The sequence below is a fragment of the Apteryx mantelli genome, chromosome 5 (assembly GCF_036417845.1).
Source record: "Apteryx mantelli isolate bAptMan1 chromosome 5, bAptMan1.hap1, whole genome shotgun sequence".
NCBI classification, from domain to species: Eukaryota; Metazoa; Chordata; class Aves; order Apterygiformes; family Apterygidae; genus Apteryx; species Apteryx mantelli.
Window position 1 is genome coordinate 68965197 of NC_089982.1, and position 14347 is coordinate 68979543.

Sequence of the window (14347 nt, forward strand, 5' to 3'; positions counted from 1 at the left end):
CTTGAGACTGAATAAATTGTAGAATGTGAAATGCACCTGGAACAGCTGGATACCATATGACAAAAGTTAGGATTTAGAGAAATGTAAGTAGGAAATGGAATAAGATTAGAAAAAGCAAAGAGTAAATTTCAGTATGAGGTAAGCTCCCTGCATAAAATGAGTATGTTGTGTTTCCATATTTAGCTGGGGATTTTTAGATCTTTCACGTACTGCAGAGCCTTGTGGAAATTTTGCAAAATGATTTATGTTGGTGATACTTGTAGCAAATAATGTTAGCATTTCATTCTGAAGTATTATATATTACATTTCTTTTGTTAGATTTAATGCTACTCAGAAATAGAGCCAAATGCGTTAACTATAGTAATGTTCCGTGATCCAATAGTATATGACTGCCACGATTCCCCCCCTCCAACAGAAGGACTAAAAAAGATTGTGCAATGTTTAATAACTCCGTAGAGAGCCAGCTGCCTTCATTAGAACTTCTATAACCACCGTTTTTGCCAATAAAAGAAAAATACCAGCTGAACTAAGAAAATTACCTGAGCAGCGGAATTTCTTGCTTTTGATCTGGCCGATCCTTTTGTTTGCCAGACGGCGGGGGCTGGTGCAACGGGCACCGCTGGTCTCAATGGGGTTTGTATGGAGATAATCCGCCAGCCACTTCAGATGGCAGTCACAGATAAATGGGTTCTGAGCCAAATGCCTTTCAATGAAGAAAAAAATGATAATTTCACACATTATTTACCTTTGGTCTCCACAGCTCCTGATACTTTCAGTAAATTATAGCACATGAAGTTATACTAAATAAAACCATAAACAAGAGCATACATACAAAGTCTGAATGGCACGTAGGGGTGAGAAGGTGCCTTTTGCAATGGTCTGAAGCTTGTTATCATACAAAGAAAGAAGATTTAAGTTGTGCAGATCTTGAAAAGCATCAACTCGCAGGCAATTGATCTTGTTGGCATTTAATAATCTGTTTAATGGAAGACAATTACAAAATTAAAAGAATTTGTTCAGTGTCACTGCAGCTTCATTCAGCATTTTTCATAGATAATTCTTTGCACTCATTTGTAACCAGAACAAGAGACGTAGAAACAAATCTTAATTTACAGTGACATAAAGCATTTTAGTGAATTGAAATACCTTATTTAGGTGCTCTGAAATAATTCTGAAATATTTACACCTTGAAGTTGAGATGCACAGGTTTATTCAGCTAAAATTACGTTTCTTGTGCGTGTTGGTAGAACATGTGTGTGTGGTATTTGTCTGTGCAAAGAAACAAGCTTAAAAAATCAAGTATCTGCAGAGAAAACTAGTTCCTTTTGCCAAATAAACAAACAAACAAAAAAGGAATCGAACACTGTGTTCATTAGCTGGAAGAGATGTGCAGTGGCACTTTTAATTATATGTTACTAATCAGCATGCTGCCGCATTAACAGAGTTGTAGTAAAAACTGGTGGCATGGAATATATCCAAATCTGTCTTGGATCCCTTTTCCTCTACATCTTCAAAGGGAACCTTTTCTTTCCTGTACCTCCCAAGCTTCTAAAATTAAAACAAACAAACCAACTCCTTTATGCTTTTAAAACCAAAGAGAAAATAATTTTGTCATTCAACTGGTTGGAGTCTTCTGACCAAATATTTTGATTTTCTTCCTATTTCCGGTCAGATGCAATGGTAGATTTGAAAACTAATGCTTTGATAAACATAGCTTCACCATGCAAGTAAAAGTAGATTTTTTCTGATATTGAAAAATATTGTCCATGCAAAATAGATCAAACTATGGATTTTTTTTTACAGAGAATAAACAGTAGTTGAAAGATGTCTCTTAAATTAAAAAAAAAAGAAATATGCTATTGTAACTAAATCCTCTCTAAAGGACTACAGGAAAGCATACCCCTCCCCCCCCATTACTCTGCTAGTCCATGACAAAAATAAATCAAATGTAATCCTCTAGGTGGTGCTAGAACTTACATTTTCCTTGTATTAACTTACTATTTTGCCAGCTTCTTCTGAGTTGTTAATAAAAGACATTTTGACGATCACTTCACTATAAAGTCTGGACATTAAATGCTTCTAGGCAAGTGGGAAGAAGTTATTTACAGAATTCATCAATCTTTAAATAACAAGTCAGTGATTCTGGGACAATTTCTTCCAAAAACACCACCAGTGTTTTATGGCCTATTTCACAAATCTCTTTTACACAGTACAACTACTGCACAGCCTTTTCTGCTAAATCTTGACAATATTTGATAAACGTATCACCACGACATCCCTCTTTACTCCCAATATGAAATCTAAATAGAAATGCTTTATAAGATTACACGTGGAATTTCAGAACTGTCAAAAGAAATAGCAGCTGGACTTCAGAGAGACAAAGAATTATATGCAGAACAGTCTCAGAAAATATTAAAAGTCATCAATGAAACTGCAATGCAACTCTGTTCTTATACAGGTACAACTTAAAAATACAATTACATACTATTTCCACTACATAATTCCTCTGTATAACACATCCAGATATTTCTGCCATGGTTCGCACTGCACTTTATACATGCTATTTTCTGTTTACAGGGAAGGAAGGTGTTGTATCTTACGTATTTTATCATTATAAATCCTTTATAAGATAATATTTCTTTTTACTCATTTTAGGCTGAGACATTAATTGAGATATGATAAATTTGTGGACAAATGGCAAGCTGGCCTACAACAGTCTTGACTCCTTTGGCTTTAACACACACACACACACACACACACACACACACACACACACGTGCGTGTGTGTGTGTGTATTTAATTATATTCTGATCTTGCATGCAGGATTTCCTGCCAGTTCTTCTCCAGCTATATATCTTTCATCAAGTTTCCCTTTCCCAGTTATCCTAAAAGAGAATAAATATGAAAAAATACTCACAGCAACTGCAGAGAAAAGAGTCCTTCGAAGAGGCCCTTTGGAAGTTCTGTAATTTTATTGCCATAGAGGACACTATAACAGAAAATAATAAAGCAAACAAAGCTGCTATTATGAGAGGCATATGCTATGTGATTTTGAATGTACAAAAGAAAGAAAATTCCCTATTCCTGAATGATTTTAACAACAACTTGGTATTTGTAAGAACCTGATGGTCCTGTGAAGTAGCAGGATCACAGTTTTCCCTGAAGGTGTGTGGCCCAAAGAGCTCAGGGCAGAATCAGCACCTCACTGTTTACAGCCTTACCAAGGGACATTAGTAAGTGGGTTACTGTTTATAAGAACAACTCACTAGGGAATGAAAGTGTTTGATTTTGTTCAACTATTTACTATGAACATACTTGCAAGAAAACACACATTTTTAGTGTATAGCTGTGATACAATTTATCACTCTGACATCCTGAAATTATCTTTATAGCTTTCAGAATTGATTGAATTTAAATGAAAATTCTGCAGAGACCCAAAAATTCAACATCATTTGAATATAATAAAAGAATATGAGAAATTTGTTTCTGCTTTCACATATCAGACTGATACCTACAGTGAGTTGAGCGAACGTAAACCCTGGAAAGCATCTGGAGCTGCTTCAGAGATCTGGTTATTGCTCAGGTCACTGAAAAAAATGAGATTTGATTCAATTAATTCATGCTATTTCAAAATAACAACCATTAAAATAATATGTAGTTAGAACTAGATGTGGAAAGGAGAGAGAAACACTGAAACAAAATGCATGGTTAAATATGGACTGAATATTCTTGAAAAAATGACTGAAAGATTTACTTTTCCTAATTGCTAAAGCACACTTTTTATAAAGAGTTATTTGTTTTCTATGGCCACAGGAATATAGAGCCTCAAAGATATTACAAAATGACAGTGGCATGTCCCCATTAATTGCTTTTTTGAAGTTCATTACAGTCACATATTGCTTTATGCATAAACATTAAATAATTTCAGTACTTGGTAACAAACCATTACGCTTAACGTGACAAAGCTACTTTAGTGTCAGGATGCCATATTAGTTAATCTTCTAGCAATCAAACTTTCTTAAGTACTCACACATTGATGGAAGTTTCTTTATATGACCTTGACCTGTTTAATATATATATTTTTTAATTTAAGTGCAAAATTTTGTGTACTTACATTCTTCGAAGCTTTTTATATGGTGAGAAAGCTCCAGGAGGTATGACCTTGATTGAATTTTGTTCTAACCGTCTGCAAAAGAATAGCAGTACCATAAAGATATAAAAACTAAGCCATAGAGCAACCTAAGTCATAATGAACTAGAAGAGATAAACTTTAACAAAAAAGTCTATTTGTGCTTTCTATTTTAGTATAATTTTTATCTTGAGAAACAAGGCCATTTCATTCCAGTTTTCATTAAAAAATCAGACTGATTATCAAAACACGTTCTTTTAACCTATAGATTGTAATATTATAAATTAAGGTCCAATTTCATTTTGTATATAAAGAAAACTTATTTTCAGAGTACATACAATTTTTGTATAATTTAAGTTAGAAGTGTCATCAAAAATTTCAAATTTGAATAAGTGTTAATTGACTCCCAATTTACGATTCACATACAGCAATTTTTATGGCAAGTTTTATTTAGAAATTTTTAAAGTCTTTCGTGAATTAATCATTCAAATATGTAAATCATAAGAAAGCAGAAAGGAATGTTCCTACAGAACAAATAACATATGTTGCTACCTCCAATAAGGCAAATGCTACATTTTTAAAACATGTATAAATGCTTTCTTTAGATACAGTAGGTAGCACATTTTTTAAAGCTATAATACTAGAACCGCACAGTCACACTTCCAACTTATTTAAACAAATATTTTATCTACAAATCTAGTTTATGTTACTGGCCACAATTGCTTTATATGTATAGTGTCTGCAACCGAAACTTGCCACATTCCAAAGTGTAAACTTACCCCAGAAATAGTTTTCCACAAATTTTTAAAAGTTTCAGAGTTTTGCATGTGGGAAACCTATGGCCCATTTGCCAACAAGTCAAAACAGCTTCAATAATGAATACATTTCAAGTAGGAGCTACTTCTTTGCAGAACACAGTATATCAACAGTTATGACTGCATAGAATAGTCTATTATGTAAACATAAAAGAATTAAACTATTGAATATAAATATTCTAAGAGGAAAATATGGTATTATTCAAATATATGTACTATGCCTAGCTAGTAAACTCTGTATTTCCCTCTTTCATGCACAGGTATCAACTCTTACTGTGATCTATGCATATAAGGACAATGCCAAAAATCTATTTCATGTAATGAATCAAAATTCTATAGAATTTACTGCACTATTAGAAATTACTCAGTCATCTGCTCAGAATTTTAGTCAGAAAGCCCTTTTAAGTCTAGATGCAGCTATATCATTCTAGTTTTTTTCCTTTCACCTTTATTCTGTTAACTCTCTTCTGTTTCACTTTTGCTCTGATACAGAGACAAATGTGTGTGCATGTATGAATTTATGTTATAACTAATAAGCTCATATATTAATTTTGACTAAGCCTTTCCAAGAAACTATTCTAACAATAATTATTTTAGTAAAGTTTCTTTAGAGATTGCAGTATATTAGTTACAGCTATAGCTTGGCTGAGGAAAGACTTTTTGCTGCCTTTGTGGAATTTTGTTCAAATTAGGATATTTATACATTTAATACTCAAAATCTCTTAAGACTGTCCATGCTTTGTTTTTGTAAAATTTGCTTTTGACTGGCTTAAAAAGAAGCCAAGAAAGAAAAAAGCTACAAAAAAGCCTTCCTGACACACAGAGAATCTCACTTCATCACAGCTGTTTTAGGCAGAGTTCATATTTAAATATGTTCTTCACTAAGAAAATATTGCCACCTTGCTACAGTTTTCAGGTATATTTTAAACACTGCAAAGGCTCCCATGGCACAGGACTGTTAACTTTTTCCATAAACTGAACATCCTTTCGTGTGCTTTGGTCCCCTTGGCTGAGCCTGTCGGACCTATGAAACGCATTTTGCCTGAGACCAGGAGCAGTGACCAGACTACGAAGGGACAAGGCTACTCTTCTCCAGTACACTTGGGTAGGTGCGGAAAGCAAACATCTGAATAGGTAAAAATAAGTTAAAGGTCAACAATTTAGACCAAAACCAAGTATTTTCTGCTCTTGCACTCCATTTTTAGGTTAGTTTCCTCAGAAAACAAAGACTATGTCATTAGTTCTCTAACCAACTAGCTAGGTCAAAGAGAGGTAAAAGCCGCAAATACTAAGTTTCCACCCAAACAGCAATGGGGGGAGCTGAGAAATGAAATTAGCCCAGCCACGAAGGGAATGGCGGCTACCCATCCATTCCTATTACACATGCTATTTGGCAGCAACCGACTGCTGGACCACCAGGGATAGCCGAACCGGACATTTATCAGGTGTGTAGCTTTGAAAACCAGCCAAAAAATGCCTTGCACAGGGAAGCAAGAAAGGCATGTCCAAAGGACTGCAAGGAGGGGGGAAGAGGGGACAGGAAAGGATTAGGCAATATTACAGAGGAGGACTTGAGCTGCTGGAAAGATACACATTGGGGAAAAATGGGTATGAGGATATGGGAAAGACAGATATTGCAGTGGCAAGGGTCCCATATGAGTCTGTCACAAGCCTCATTTATAGATGCTGTTTTTCACCTCATGATGTCCAGATCTGTGAGCTCGTGCTGGAGGGCTCCAGCCTGCTTCACCTATCTTTAAGCCTCTAATGATCTCAGTTAACTAGATAGGATATGGCATGTAACTTGAGAAGAACAAGGTCTAGCGTTACGGTAAAACACTTAAACTAAAAGTATTTTCCAGTTTATTCTTTTAATCAACAAATATATTAATTCCATAAGCTAAAGCAATTAGCAGGTTATATATATATGACATTTGTTGTTAGAAGGTGGAATAGTGGATTTAATTTATTCCTGTCGAATTTGTCTACAAATTTTACAGGTCCAAAACCTGAAGAAAAAAAAAAAGAAAAAATCCTACAGTGTATTTCTGAAAGGTAATTTTCTAGCAGTTCTAAAGAATGAACTACAAGTTCACTGGTAGATATGTAAAAATGAACTCCATGTCAACTTTACCTAACATTTCCTTCTAGTGAAAAATTTACAGTCTCATAGACAGAGTGTGTAGTACTGGGATAAATTTACAAGCTCTTTTGGATAAAGGATTTGTCATAGTAGGATCATCTAAGCATGTCTTCTATTAATTCATGCCAAAGTGTACACACTAAAACACATCACATTTTAGAAAATTAGATTAGTATAAGAAAGGAGAAATGAGATTATATAAATACAGAAGAAAAATCTTCTATATCCTATTCTGGCAGTAAAGAAAGTAAATCAAATTAATGTTTGCAGGCTTTATTATCCTCTAATCTTCTGCTTTATCTTCCTAGAATAAGCTAAATTTCACAGACTGCAAATTTGCATCCACCATTCCATGAAAAATCTAATTAGATATATTCCAGGGTCACAAAGCAAAGATAGAGTAATATCTAAAGGAAATTTGCATTCTTCTGATAAAATTCATAGTAATTAAAAACTCTCCTTATATTAAATGAAATATTTTAAATTTTGGAATAGAGCAGATTGTAGTTATCTATTGCTGAAAAAGTCAGCTATTAAGTGCTCACAAATGACATGGCCAGAAGTGCCATTATATTACAGAAGAACAAAAAGCTAATATCAGTATTTTTCCATGGAACTTGTATTAAATTTTGTGCATCACATCTCCTTTCAAAGTCATCCAAGAAGTCATTCTTTGTTTATAAATGATCATCAATGTATCATAAACAGTGCCTTGGTGGTTTCTCTTTCAAAAGCCACAGTCAATTTTAGTAGCCTATTTAATAAGATCAGATAATGGAGGAATACAGTTAAGTACATGCTTCAGCAAAGCTTGCACTGCCTGACCATATAAGAAGTACTCTGCCCATCACCACACAAACACTAATTAATGCTCTTAGTATTAAGTCTCCTGTTCCTTTTAGTGTTTCACTTCAAAGAAGTTCCGCATCAATACATAAGTGTTTTACCGTCTTCTAACACTGCCAAACTGTTTGAAACCTCTGAAACATTTTTGAAGACCATTTCCTAATTTCTCCTATCTAGGAAATGTACTGTATATATTTCTTTTTCTACAGCTTTTCCCCCCTCATGACTGCAGACACCATAACGAACAACCACCTTCTATTCTGAGAAAAAGAGGTGCTTCTCCAGCTGTGATTCCTAACCGAATCAAAAAAACTGGGTCCCCAGCGAGCAGCTGGAGACTTCCTACCCGTCCCCCAGAGAGCCCAGTGACATGTAAATCACTTGACACTTTGCAGGATGATACCGCGCTCTACGATAAGCCTGCAGCACACCACTACCGATTACTGCTTCTGCACTTACAGGGACAGACAACATGCTTATTTACACTGACACTTTTAAACTAGCTTATTTTCCCATTATAAAAAGTCATTTCTATGAAAGACTTCTGCACCAGGAAAGAGGGGAAGCTGGAAATGAAGAAGACCCAGTTCTCTACAGAAGCATTTTTATTTTAAATTATGCAGATGGGGTACAATACACTAAGCTTGCTTGGCAGAGAAAGGTACAAAATTTATACTGCATAGATACACCCAAACGCATTAGGCAGGATTGCTAAGGGGTCAGCACCAGATCAAAAACAGTATTTAGTAAAGATAAAATGAATCATATTCCTCAAGAAAATGTGACTTTGAATATCAAACAGTAAATTAACCATGCATTTTATTTTCAAAAAAACAGGATATAACATCTTGATTAAGCAAATTTGGTCAGGTTAGTGGCTTCAGCATTTAATTGATCTAAACTCTTAATTTCAACATCTTCTCATTTACAAAAAGTCTGTAAGAAGCTTGTCAAGAACCCCCAGAAGAATTTTTACTACAGAGAAGAAAGTGTAAGCTGTGCAATGAGTCTGATGTATTGCACAGATGCTGATTATACATGGTAATAAAATTGACAACTCTTCTTTGCATTTTCCCCATCTGCTTTTAAAGTAAATGGCAAAAACAGCTGTCAGAAAACAGAAAATAGATTTCAGTGATGGGATTCAGTGCAGCTCCTGAATCTGAAGAACTGCAATACACAGCCAACACATCTCTCATCATATATAACATCTGCCAGTTTTTTGGGGTTTTGTTTGTTTTTAAAGTAAGGAAGCAGTAATGGTCTCCCTTTGCTACAGGGATCCTCAAGGCTATTAAAAAAAGTACCTTTTCTCCCTTTCTCAACAACTGCACCTCCAAAGCATTTATATCTACTAAATTTCGCTTCTAACTTTAGCAGCAAAAGAATTCTGCAGAAATCTGCTCTATCATCCATGTCTAACACAACAAAAGATGTATCTTGAACTACTATATTACTTGTACTAGAATTACCCAGCTCTAATTCAGTGTATTAATAAATCTGGTTGACAGTTTGCTAAATATTTGCATATAAAAAAATCACTGTTAATGTTGCCCTATAGCTTGCCAAACTGTTAACATCCATGCTAATTGTATCAAATATTTCCTCTAGGGATTGACTACAAATGATAGAGGTCTCTATAGCCTGCGTTCCATCAAAAAACCAGCAAGGATTGTCATTCTAAAACTATTAAACAATTCATTGCATTTACTCAAAAGCAAGTCTCAAATCTGCGTTTGTTTAATTTTTCATCACAGAAAAGATCATCTCGTGCTCTGACCTCTACAGAAGCATTAATGATGAAAGGCTTTACATTCCTTCATTTTTACAGATTCAGGTTGTAGCAAAATGCACCACTTCTTTAAGAATTTGATGCTCAGTACTATGGCAACTGTCGGGGTATGGCTTCACTGCAATTAGCCTAAGTTACCTAAAGTCAAGTTAAAGCCTCTCTAATTAGCCTATTCATGATAAGAGCTGTTACGCTACAAAAGCTACTGGAACTGTGCAGGGTAACTGTATTAACTTCACAAAAAAATAGATGTAATCCTGCTATACTGTTGGCTCAAGCCTGCTAAACATTTTCACTGAACAGAAACACAAGCTCAGGAATCTCATTGTTTTGCAAGAAAGACAGGCAGGCAGGAGTCCTCATTATCTGTTAATGCTGCATGAACTTACACCAGCAATTTATCACAAAAATGTAAATGAAATGTTTTAACTGAGAACACTTTTCACAAACCTTTGCTGCTTGCACAGACATGCATTTAGCAGCATTTACATACTGAAGACAGCATTTCACTGACTGATGATGAAACAAAATAGTGAGACGTCAATATCTATAGTTTCTTTTTCAGTAACTTCGCTTACATTATTGCTGAGAAAATGTTATGAGTAGTGAAGAGCCATATGTAAAAAAAAAAATTTAAGAGTAACAGCATCTCTGGAGCGTGCCACAGCTGTCAGATATCTATGACGGTTTTTCTGGAAGAGCTAGATGGGCCTTCTCCAGCTTCCTTTCACGCTGTATAAAATATTCACTTACTCCACACTTGAGTTCTTCTCTTTCCCTTGATGGAGTACAAAGGGGTCCTTAAAGGTACCTTCCCCACTTCAACAGCCCATCAGAAACATGCACAAGACCCCTCGTGGTGGAATGGTGTTCATTCTGGCTCCACAATGTTTCTGGAAACTGTCACTGGGGTTACCCCTCAGTTTTTGGCAGAAAGCAAGTTGCCTAAGGGCCATAAAGCTGCTCCTTTCTACTCCTGCCTTCAAGGCAGAATACCCTGCCACAGCCCCAGTTCCACTGCGGGATGTGCCAGAAATTCGAGATTAAATCAAGGACTGAATCCGAATCTCTGGAGCTCAGTATGCCGGCCAATATTCTCCATATAAAGTTTCACACAAAAATACCCCCTCCTTATCCTTTTAGAATACATGCTGCTTGTCCAGTTGTTGTGTTCTGTGTTGCTGCATCCTCCTGACTGTTGAAATTACCCTGTGTCCTCTAAATTTAAATTAGTTTTTATGATAGGACACAAGGGTATGAAGAAGTCCAAAGATTTGAATAATGACAGCATAAAACACATGCTAATAAAGAACAGATTAAGTATTCTACATACAGAAATCTCTACATTTGCCAACTGAGGAAAGAAAGTTTAAAAAAAAAAAGATATAAAGCCACATGATTTCCAGGTAATTTACAGATTAGGAAGATATTTGAATAAGACCATAACAAATCACTTCTTTTCTCTCTTGTTGCTTGCTAAGCAGACAGGATTAGCTGTCAAAATAGCAAAAGCAGCTATTTTTGAAATAGTTAAATGGAATATATTTTAAGTTTTGCCTAAGAAATAATCACGGTTGGAATGGCAAGGATAACAGTAATTCAGTGAAATCTGGATTGGCACATTAAACATACTAAGGCAAAGAAGTCAAGTGCCTCAGCAGATTCCTTTGCTGAATTTTGTGTGTTCCACATTTATTCAATATATTGCCTAGCAGGTGATGCATTTTTTTCCTTCTTCACATTTAATTATTGTATGCATAAATTGAGAGATATTCCGATTTTATCAAATTTCTATATTTCTGATAAACGAGCAAGATGTTTTGTTTCACACTGCAATGAGCATAAATACTGCTTTTGCTAAAGGTAGCGACTGCTTGACAGCTGAAAAAACAAGCATGTAGAAAGGCCTGGATTCACAGACTGATTCCACATTGATTCCACAGATGAACATACTTTTGATACGCAGTGCCGAGCCATAAACCCCTTCTAGTAAAATTATGAAGTGGTATTAGATTTACATTCATGCAAAGACTCATGAAGTTAATGACCATGTTTGCATTAGCAAACTCAGCCGGGCACAGCACAGCCCTGAGCGCCCCGGCACGGTTTTGGCCGGGGCCTTCGTGCTCTCTCTGGGACAAGGAACGGGCAAGTCAGGGAGGCAGCGCGGACCGAGGACCCCATCCGACAAGCAATTGGAGGAAGACCGCCCTGTTTTGAGGAAGACAAGAGCTCCCAAGAGCAGGAGTGCAGCCAACTGCAGCACCTGCTCTTGGGGCTGGGGAACAGCCCTGCTCTGTTTCACTTCGTACTTAATGCAGCTACTTGCAAGGCTGGTGTTCAGCGAGGGCTGCACACGCACTAGGTGGCTGATCCAGGTATAGAAAATAAGTAGACAAAGTATGACCAAGCAATACAAGAACTGATTGAAACAAAGATGGTCTTACAAGTTAGGTGTGGCAGAACAAGAACCAGTTCAGTCACCGTGTATATTCATACCAAAATTTCAGGTTCACGTCAGCTTTATGAACCACATATTTTCATTTTATTTGGGCCTTTTTTGAGTCTTCCTCCATAAATAAAGCCCTACTCCTGTGAAGTCTTTGAAACAAATGTCTAGGGAAAGGAAAAGCATGTAACCAATACATTTTTAAAACCTCTAAAAATGATGTAATCTTATTTGATATAAGCTTCTGGACATAAAAATGCTGTAACTTTTAAGGAAAACAGAAGGAAAAGCTGTAAATTTCACTGAAAAACTGGAATGCCTCCCCAATCCAGTTGTAAAAAATTTGAACATCAAATCCAATGCGTTACTAGGAATTAGTCTTAAAACCATAGTGCTTCTTCTAGACTACTTTACATTTAGGACTTTGAACCAGTATAATTTAGGGGGAGGGAAGAAGATAAGATTTATGAAAAATGTTAATTTAAAAAAATATGGCAGCTATATGAAGTTGCTCAAGTTTGAAATGTTAGATTAAGAGATGAGAATGAGCTGAATCATGTAAATTTGTCAAAGGGACATTTAGCAAATGGCCACCTCCCCACAAGATATGTAATTAAGTATCTAGAAATACTTTTTATTTCATCCAAGCAATTTCTGAAAGTTCAAACTGATATACTGGCACATTCTCTGGCTTCCTACTGACTGAAGTACGGATTGTTATTCATAAGCAATTGAATACTGTGAAACTAATTTTTTAACCATAAGTAGACATCTTTTTTTCTCACTTGACACCTGCATACATTGGCAGTATTGTACACAGTTCTGGTGTCAGAAACTGAAAAAAGATTATGATGAATTAGACAAGTTTCAGGAAGAGCCACAATTATAATTAAAAGGTTGAAAAACATTTTATAGTGAGAGACTGAAGAGATCCATCTATTTAGCCCCAAAGCACGGGAAGGCTAACATAATTTTTAGGCAAACAAAGATGTGGTAATAGAGGATTCTTCAACCTACTAAAAATCTTAACAATATATAGTGAAACAAGACAAATGACTATATACATGTCTGTATGTAAGTATGTACAGAAATTAACTTGACAAACCTTTCCAGAACTTCACTGGATGTGCAAGACTTCTGTTTGACAGCTTAACTCTTTAAGAGCTATGATATATACAGGATAACAGACTCTGCATAGGATTCCTAAAAACATCATCATTTTGATTTAAAGCAGAAAGTGGAAATAAATGTAGACATTAGAAAATAATGGCCTTCATCAGTATAATGTCTCTTAACTTACTGTATCCCCCACCCTCAGAGTTCATACCCATTCCTTCCAAGCTGTGAAAGGGCAGGGTTTGCTCTCATCTCTATCAGGGTAGTGTAGATAGTTGAATCACAACTTAAGCTGCCAAAAATAGACAGAGAAAACTGCCTCTTCTCCTATGTTTTAGTTTCCCTGTTATGTGACTCTTTGAACTGTCCTCAATAAATGGGCCTAAATCCTTCCCAAGTGACTTTTCTCTGTAAAGGGCCACTCTCAGAAGCATATTGCTATGCATTTTTGCATCTTAATGCAAGAGTCGCTCAGCTCAATAACCATTTATTGCTAAGGCTTTACTCTGGAGTTTTAGCTAAGGATGAATTTTAAAAGACAACAAAAATGGTAAAACTGTACAGATGCCAAGCTGAGCTTGGAAAAGATACATACATAGAGCTCACAGTCTCACATAAAATTGTGAATTTACAAAAAGCAGTTTCCCAATGTATGCAGTGTGATCAGGTCACTCTTCACTCTATCTTGGTTAAACAGTATTTGCCAAGTTCAGTTCTCTCAGACCTTGTTTCTGAGAGCTCTCCTTTCCCCTCCTTTCCTTTTTTTTTTTTTTTCCTTCTCCCTTAATATAATTTGAATATGGTTGTGAGAACCAGTCTCAGGAGTTTTTAATCCTGCTTAATATCACAGGGCTCACAAAGATGTAGTTGAGTGCAGGACATAACACACAATCTTTAATTGACAGATATAGGCAAAAAAAAAAAAGGATGTGACATAGAATGAGATGGAAGAAGATGAAAACATGAAGAAAAACAGTAAAAACTAGGAAGATGAGACAAGACGGATGGGACAAATTAGGAAACTGCCAACAGAAATATAAATAAAGTTAGCATGGAA

General features: G+C 35.8%; 1 protein-coding gene across 5 annotated transcripts in view; it reads right to left on the reverse strand.

Annotated features, from left to right (window-relative positions):
* SLIT2 (slit guidance ligand 2) overlaps positions 1-14347 on the reverse strand; it is a 257918-nt gene that overhangs the window by 64728 nt on the left and 178843 nt on the right. For all 5 annotated transcript variants that reach the window (XM_067298185.1, XM_067298183.1, XM_067298186.1 and 2 more), the window contains exons 10-14: positions 4115-4186; positions 3516-3587; positions 2918-2989; positions 833-976; positions 540-703 (exon numbers count right to left, since the gene is read on the reverse strand). In XM_067298185.1, coding sequence (XP_067154286.1) covers positions 540-703; positions 833-976; positions 2918-2989; positions 3516-3587; positions 4115-4186 — 524 coding nt within the window. The remainder of the gene's footprint in view (positions 1-539; positions 704-832; positions 977-2917; positions 2990-3515; positions 3588-4114; positions 4187-14347) is intronic.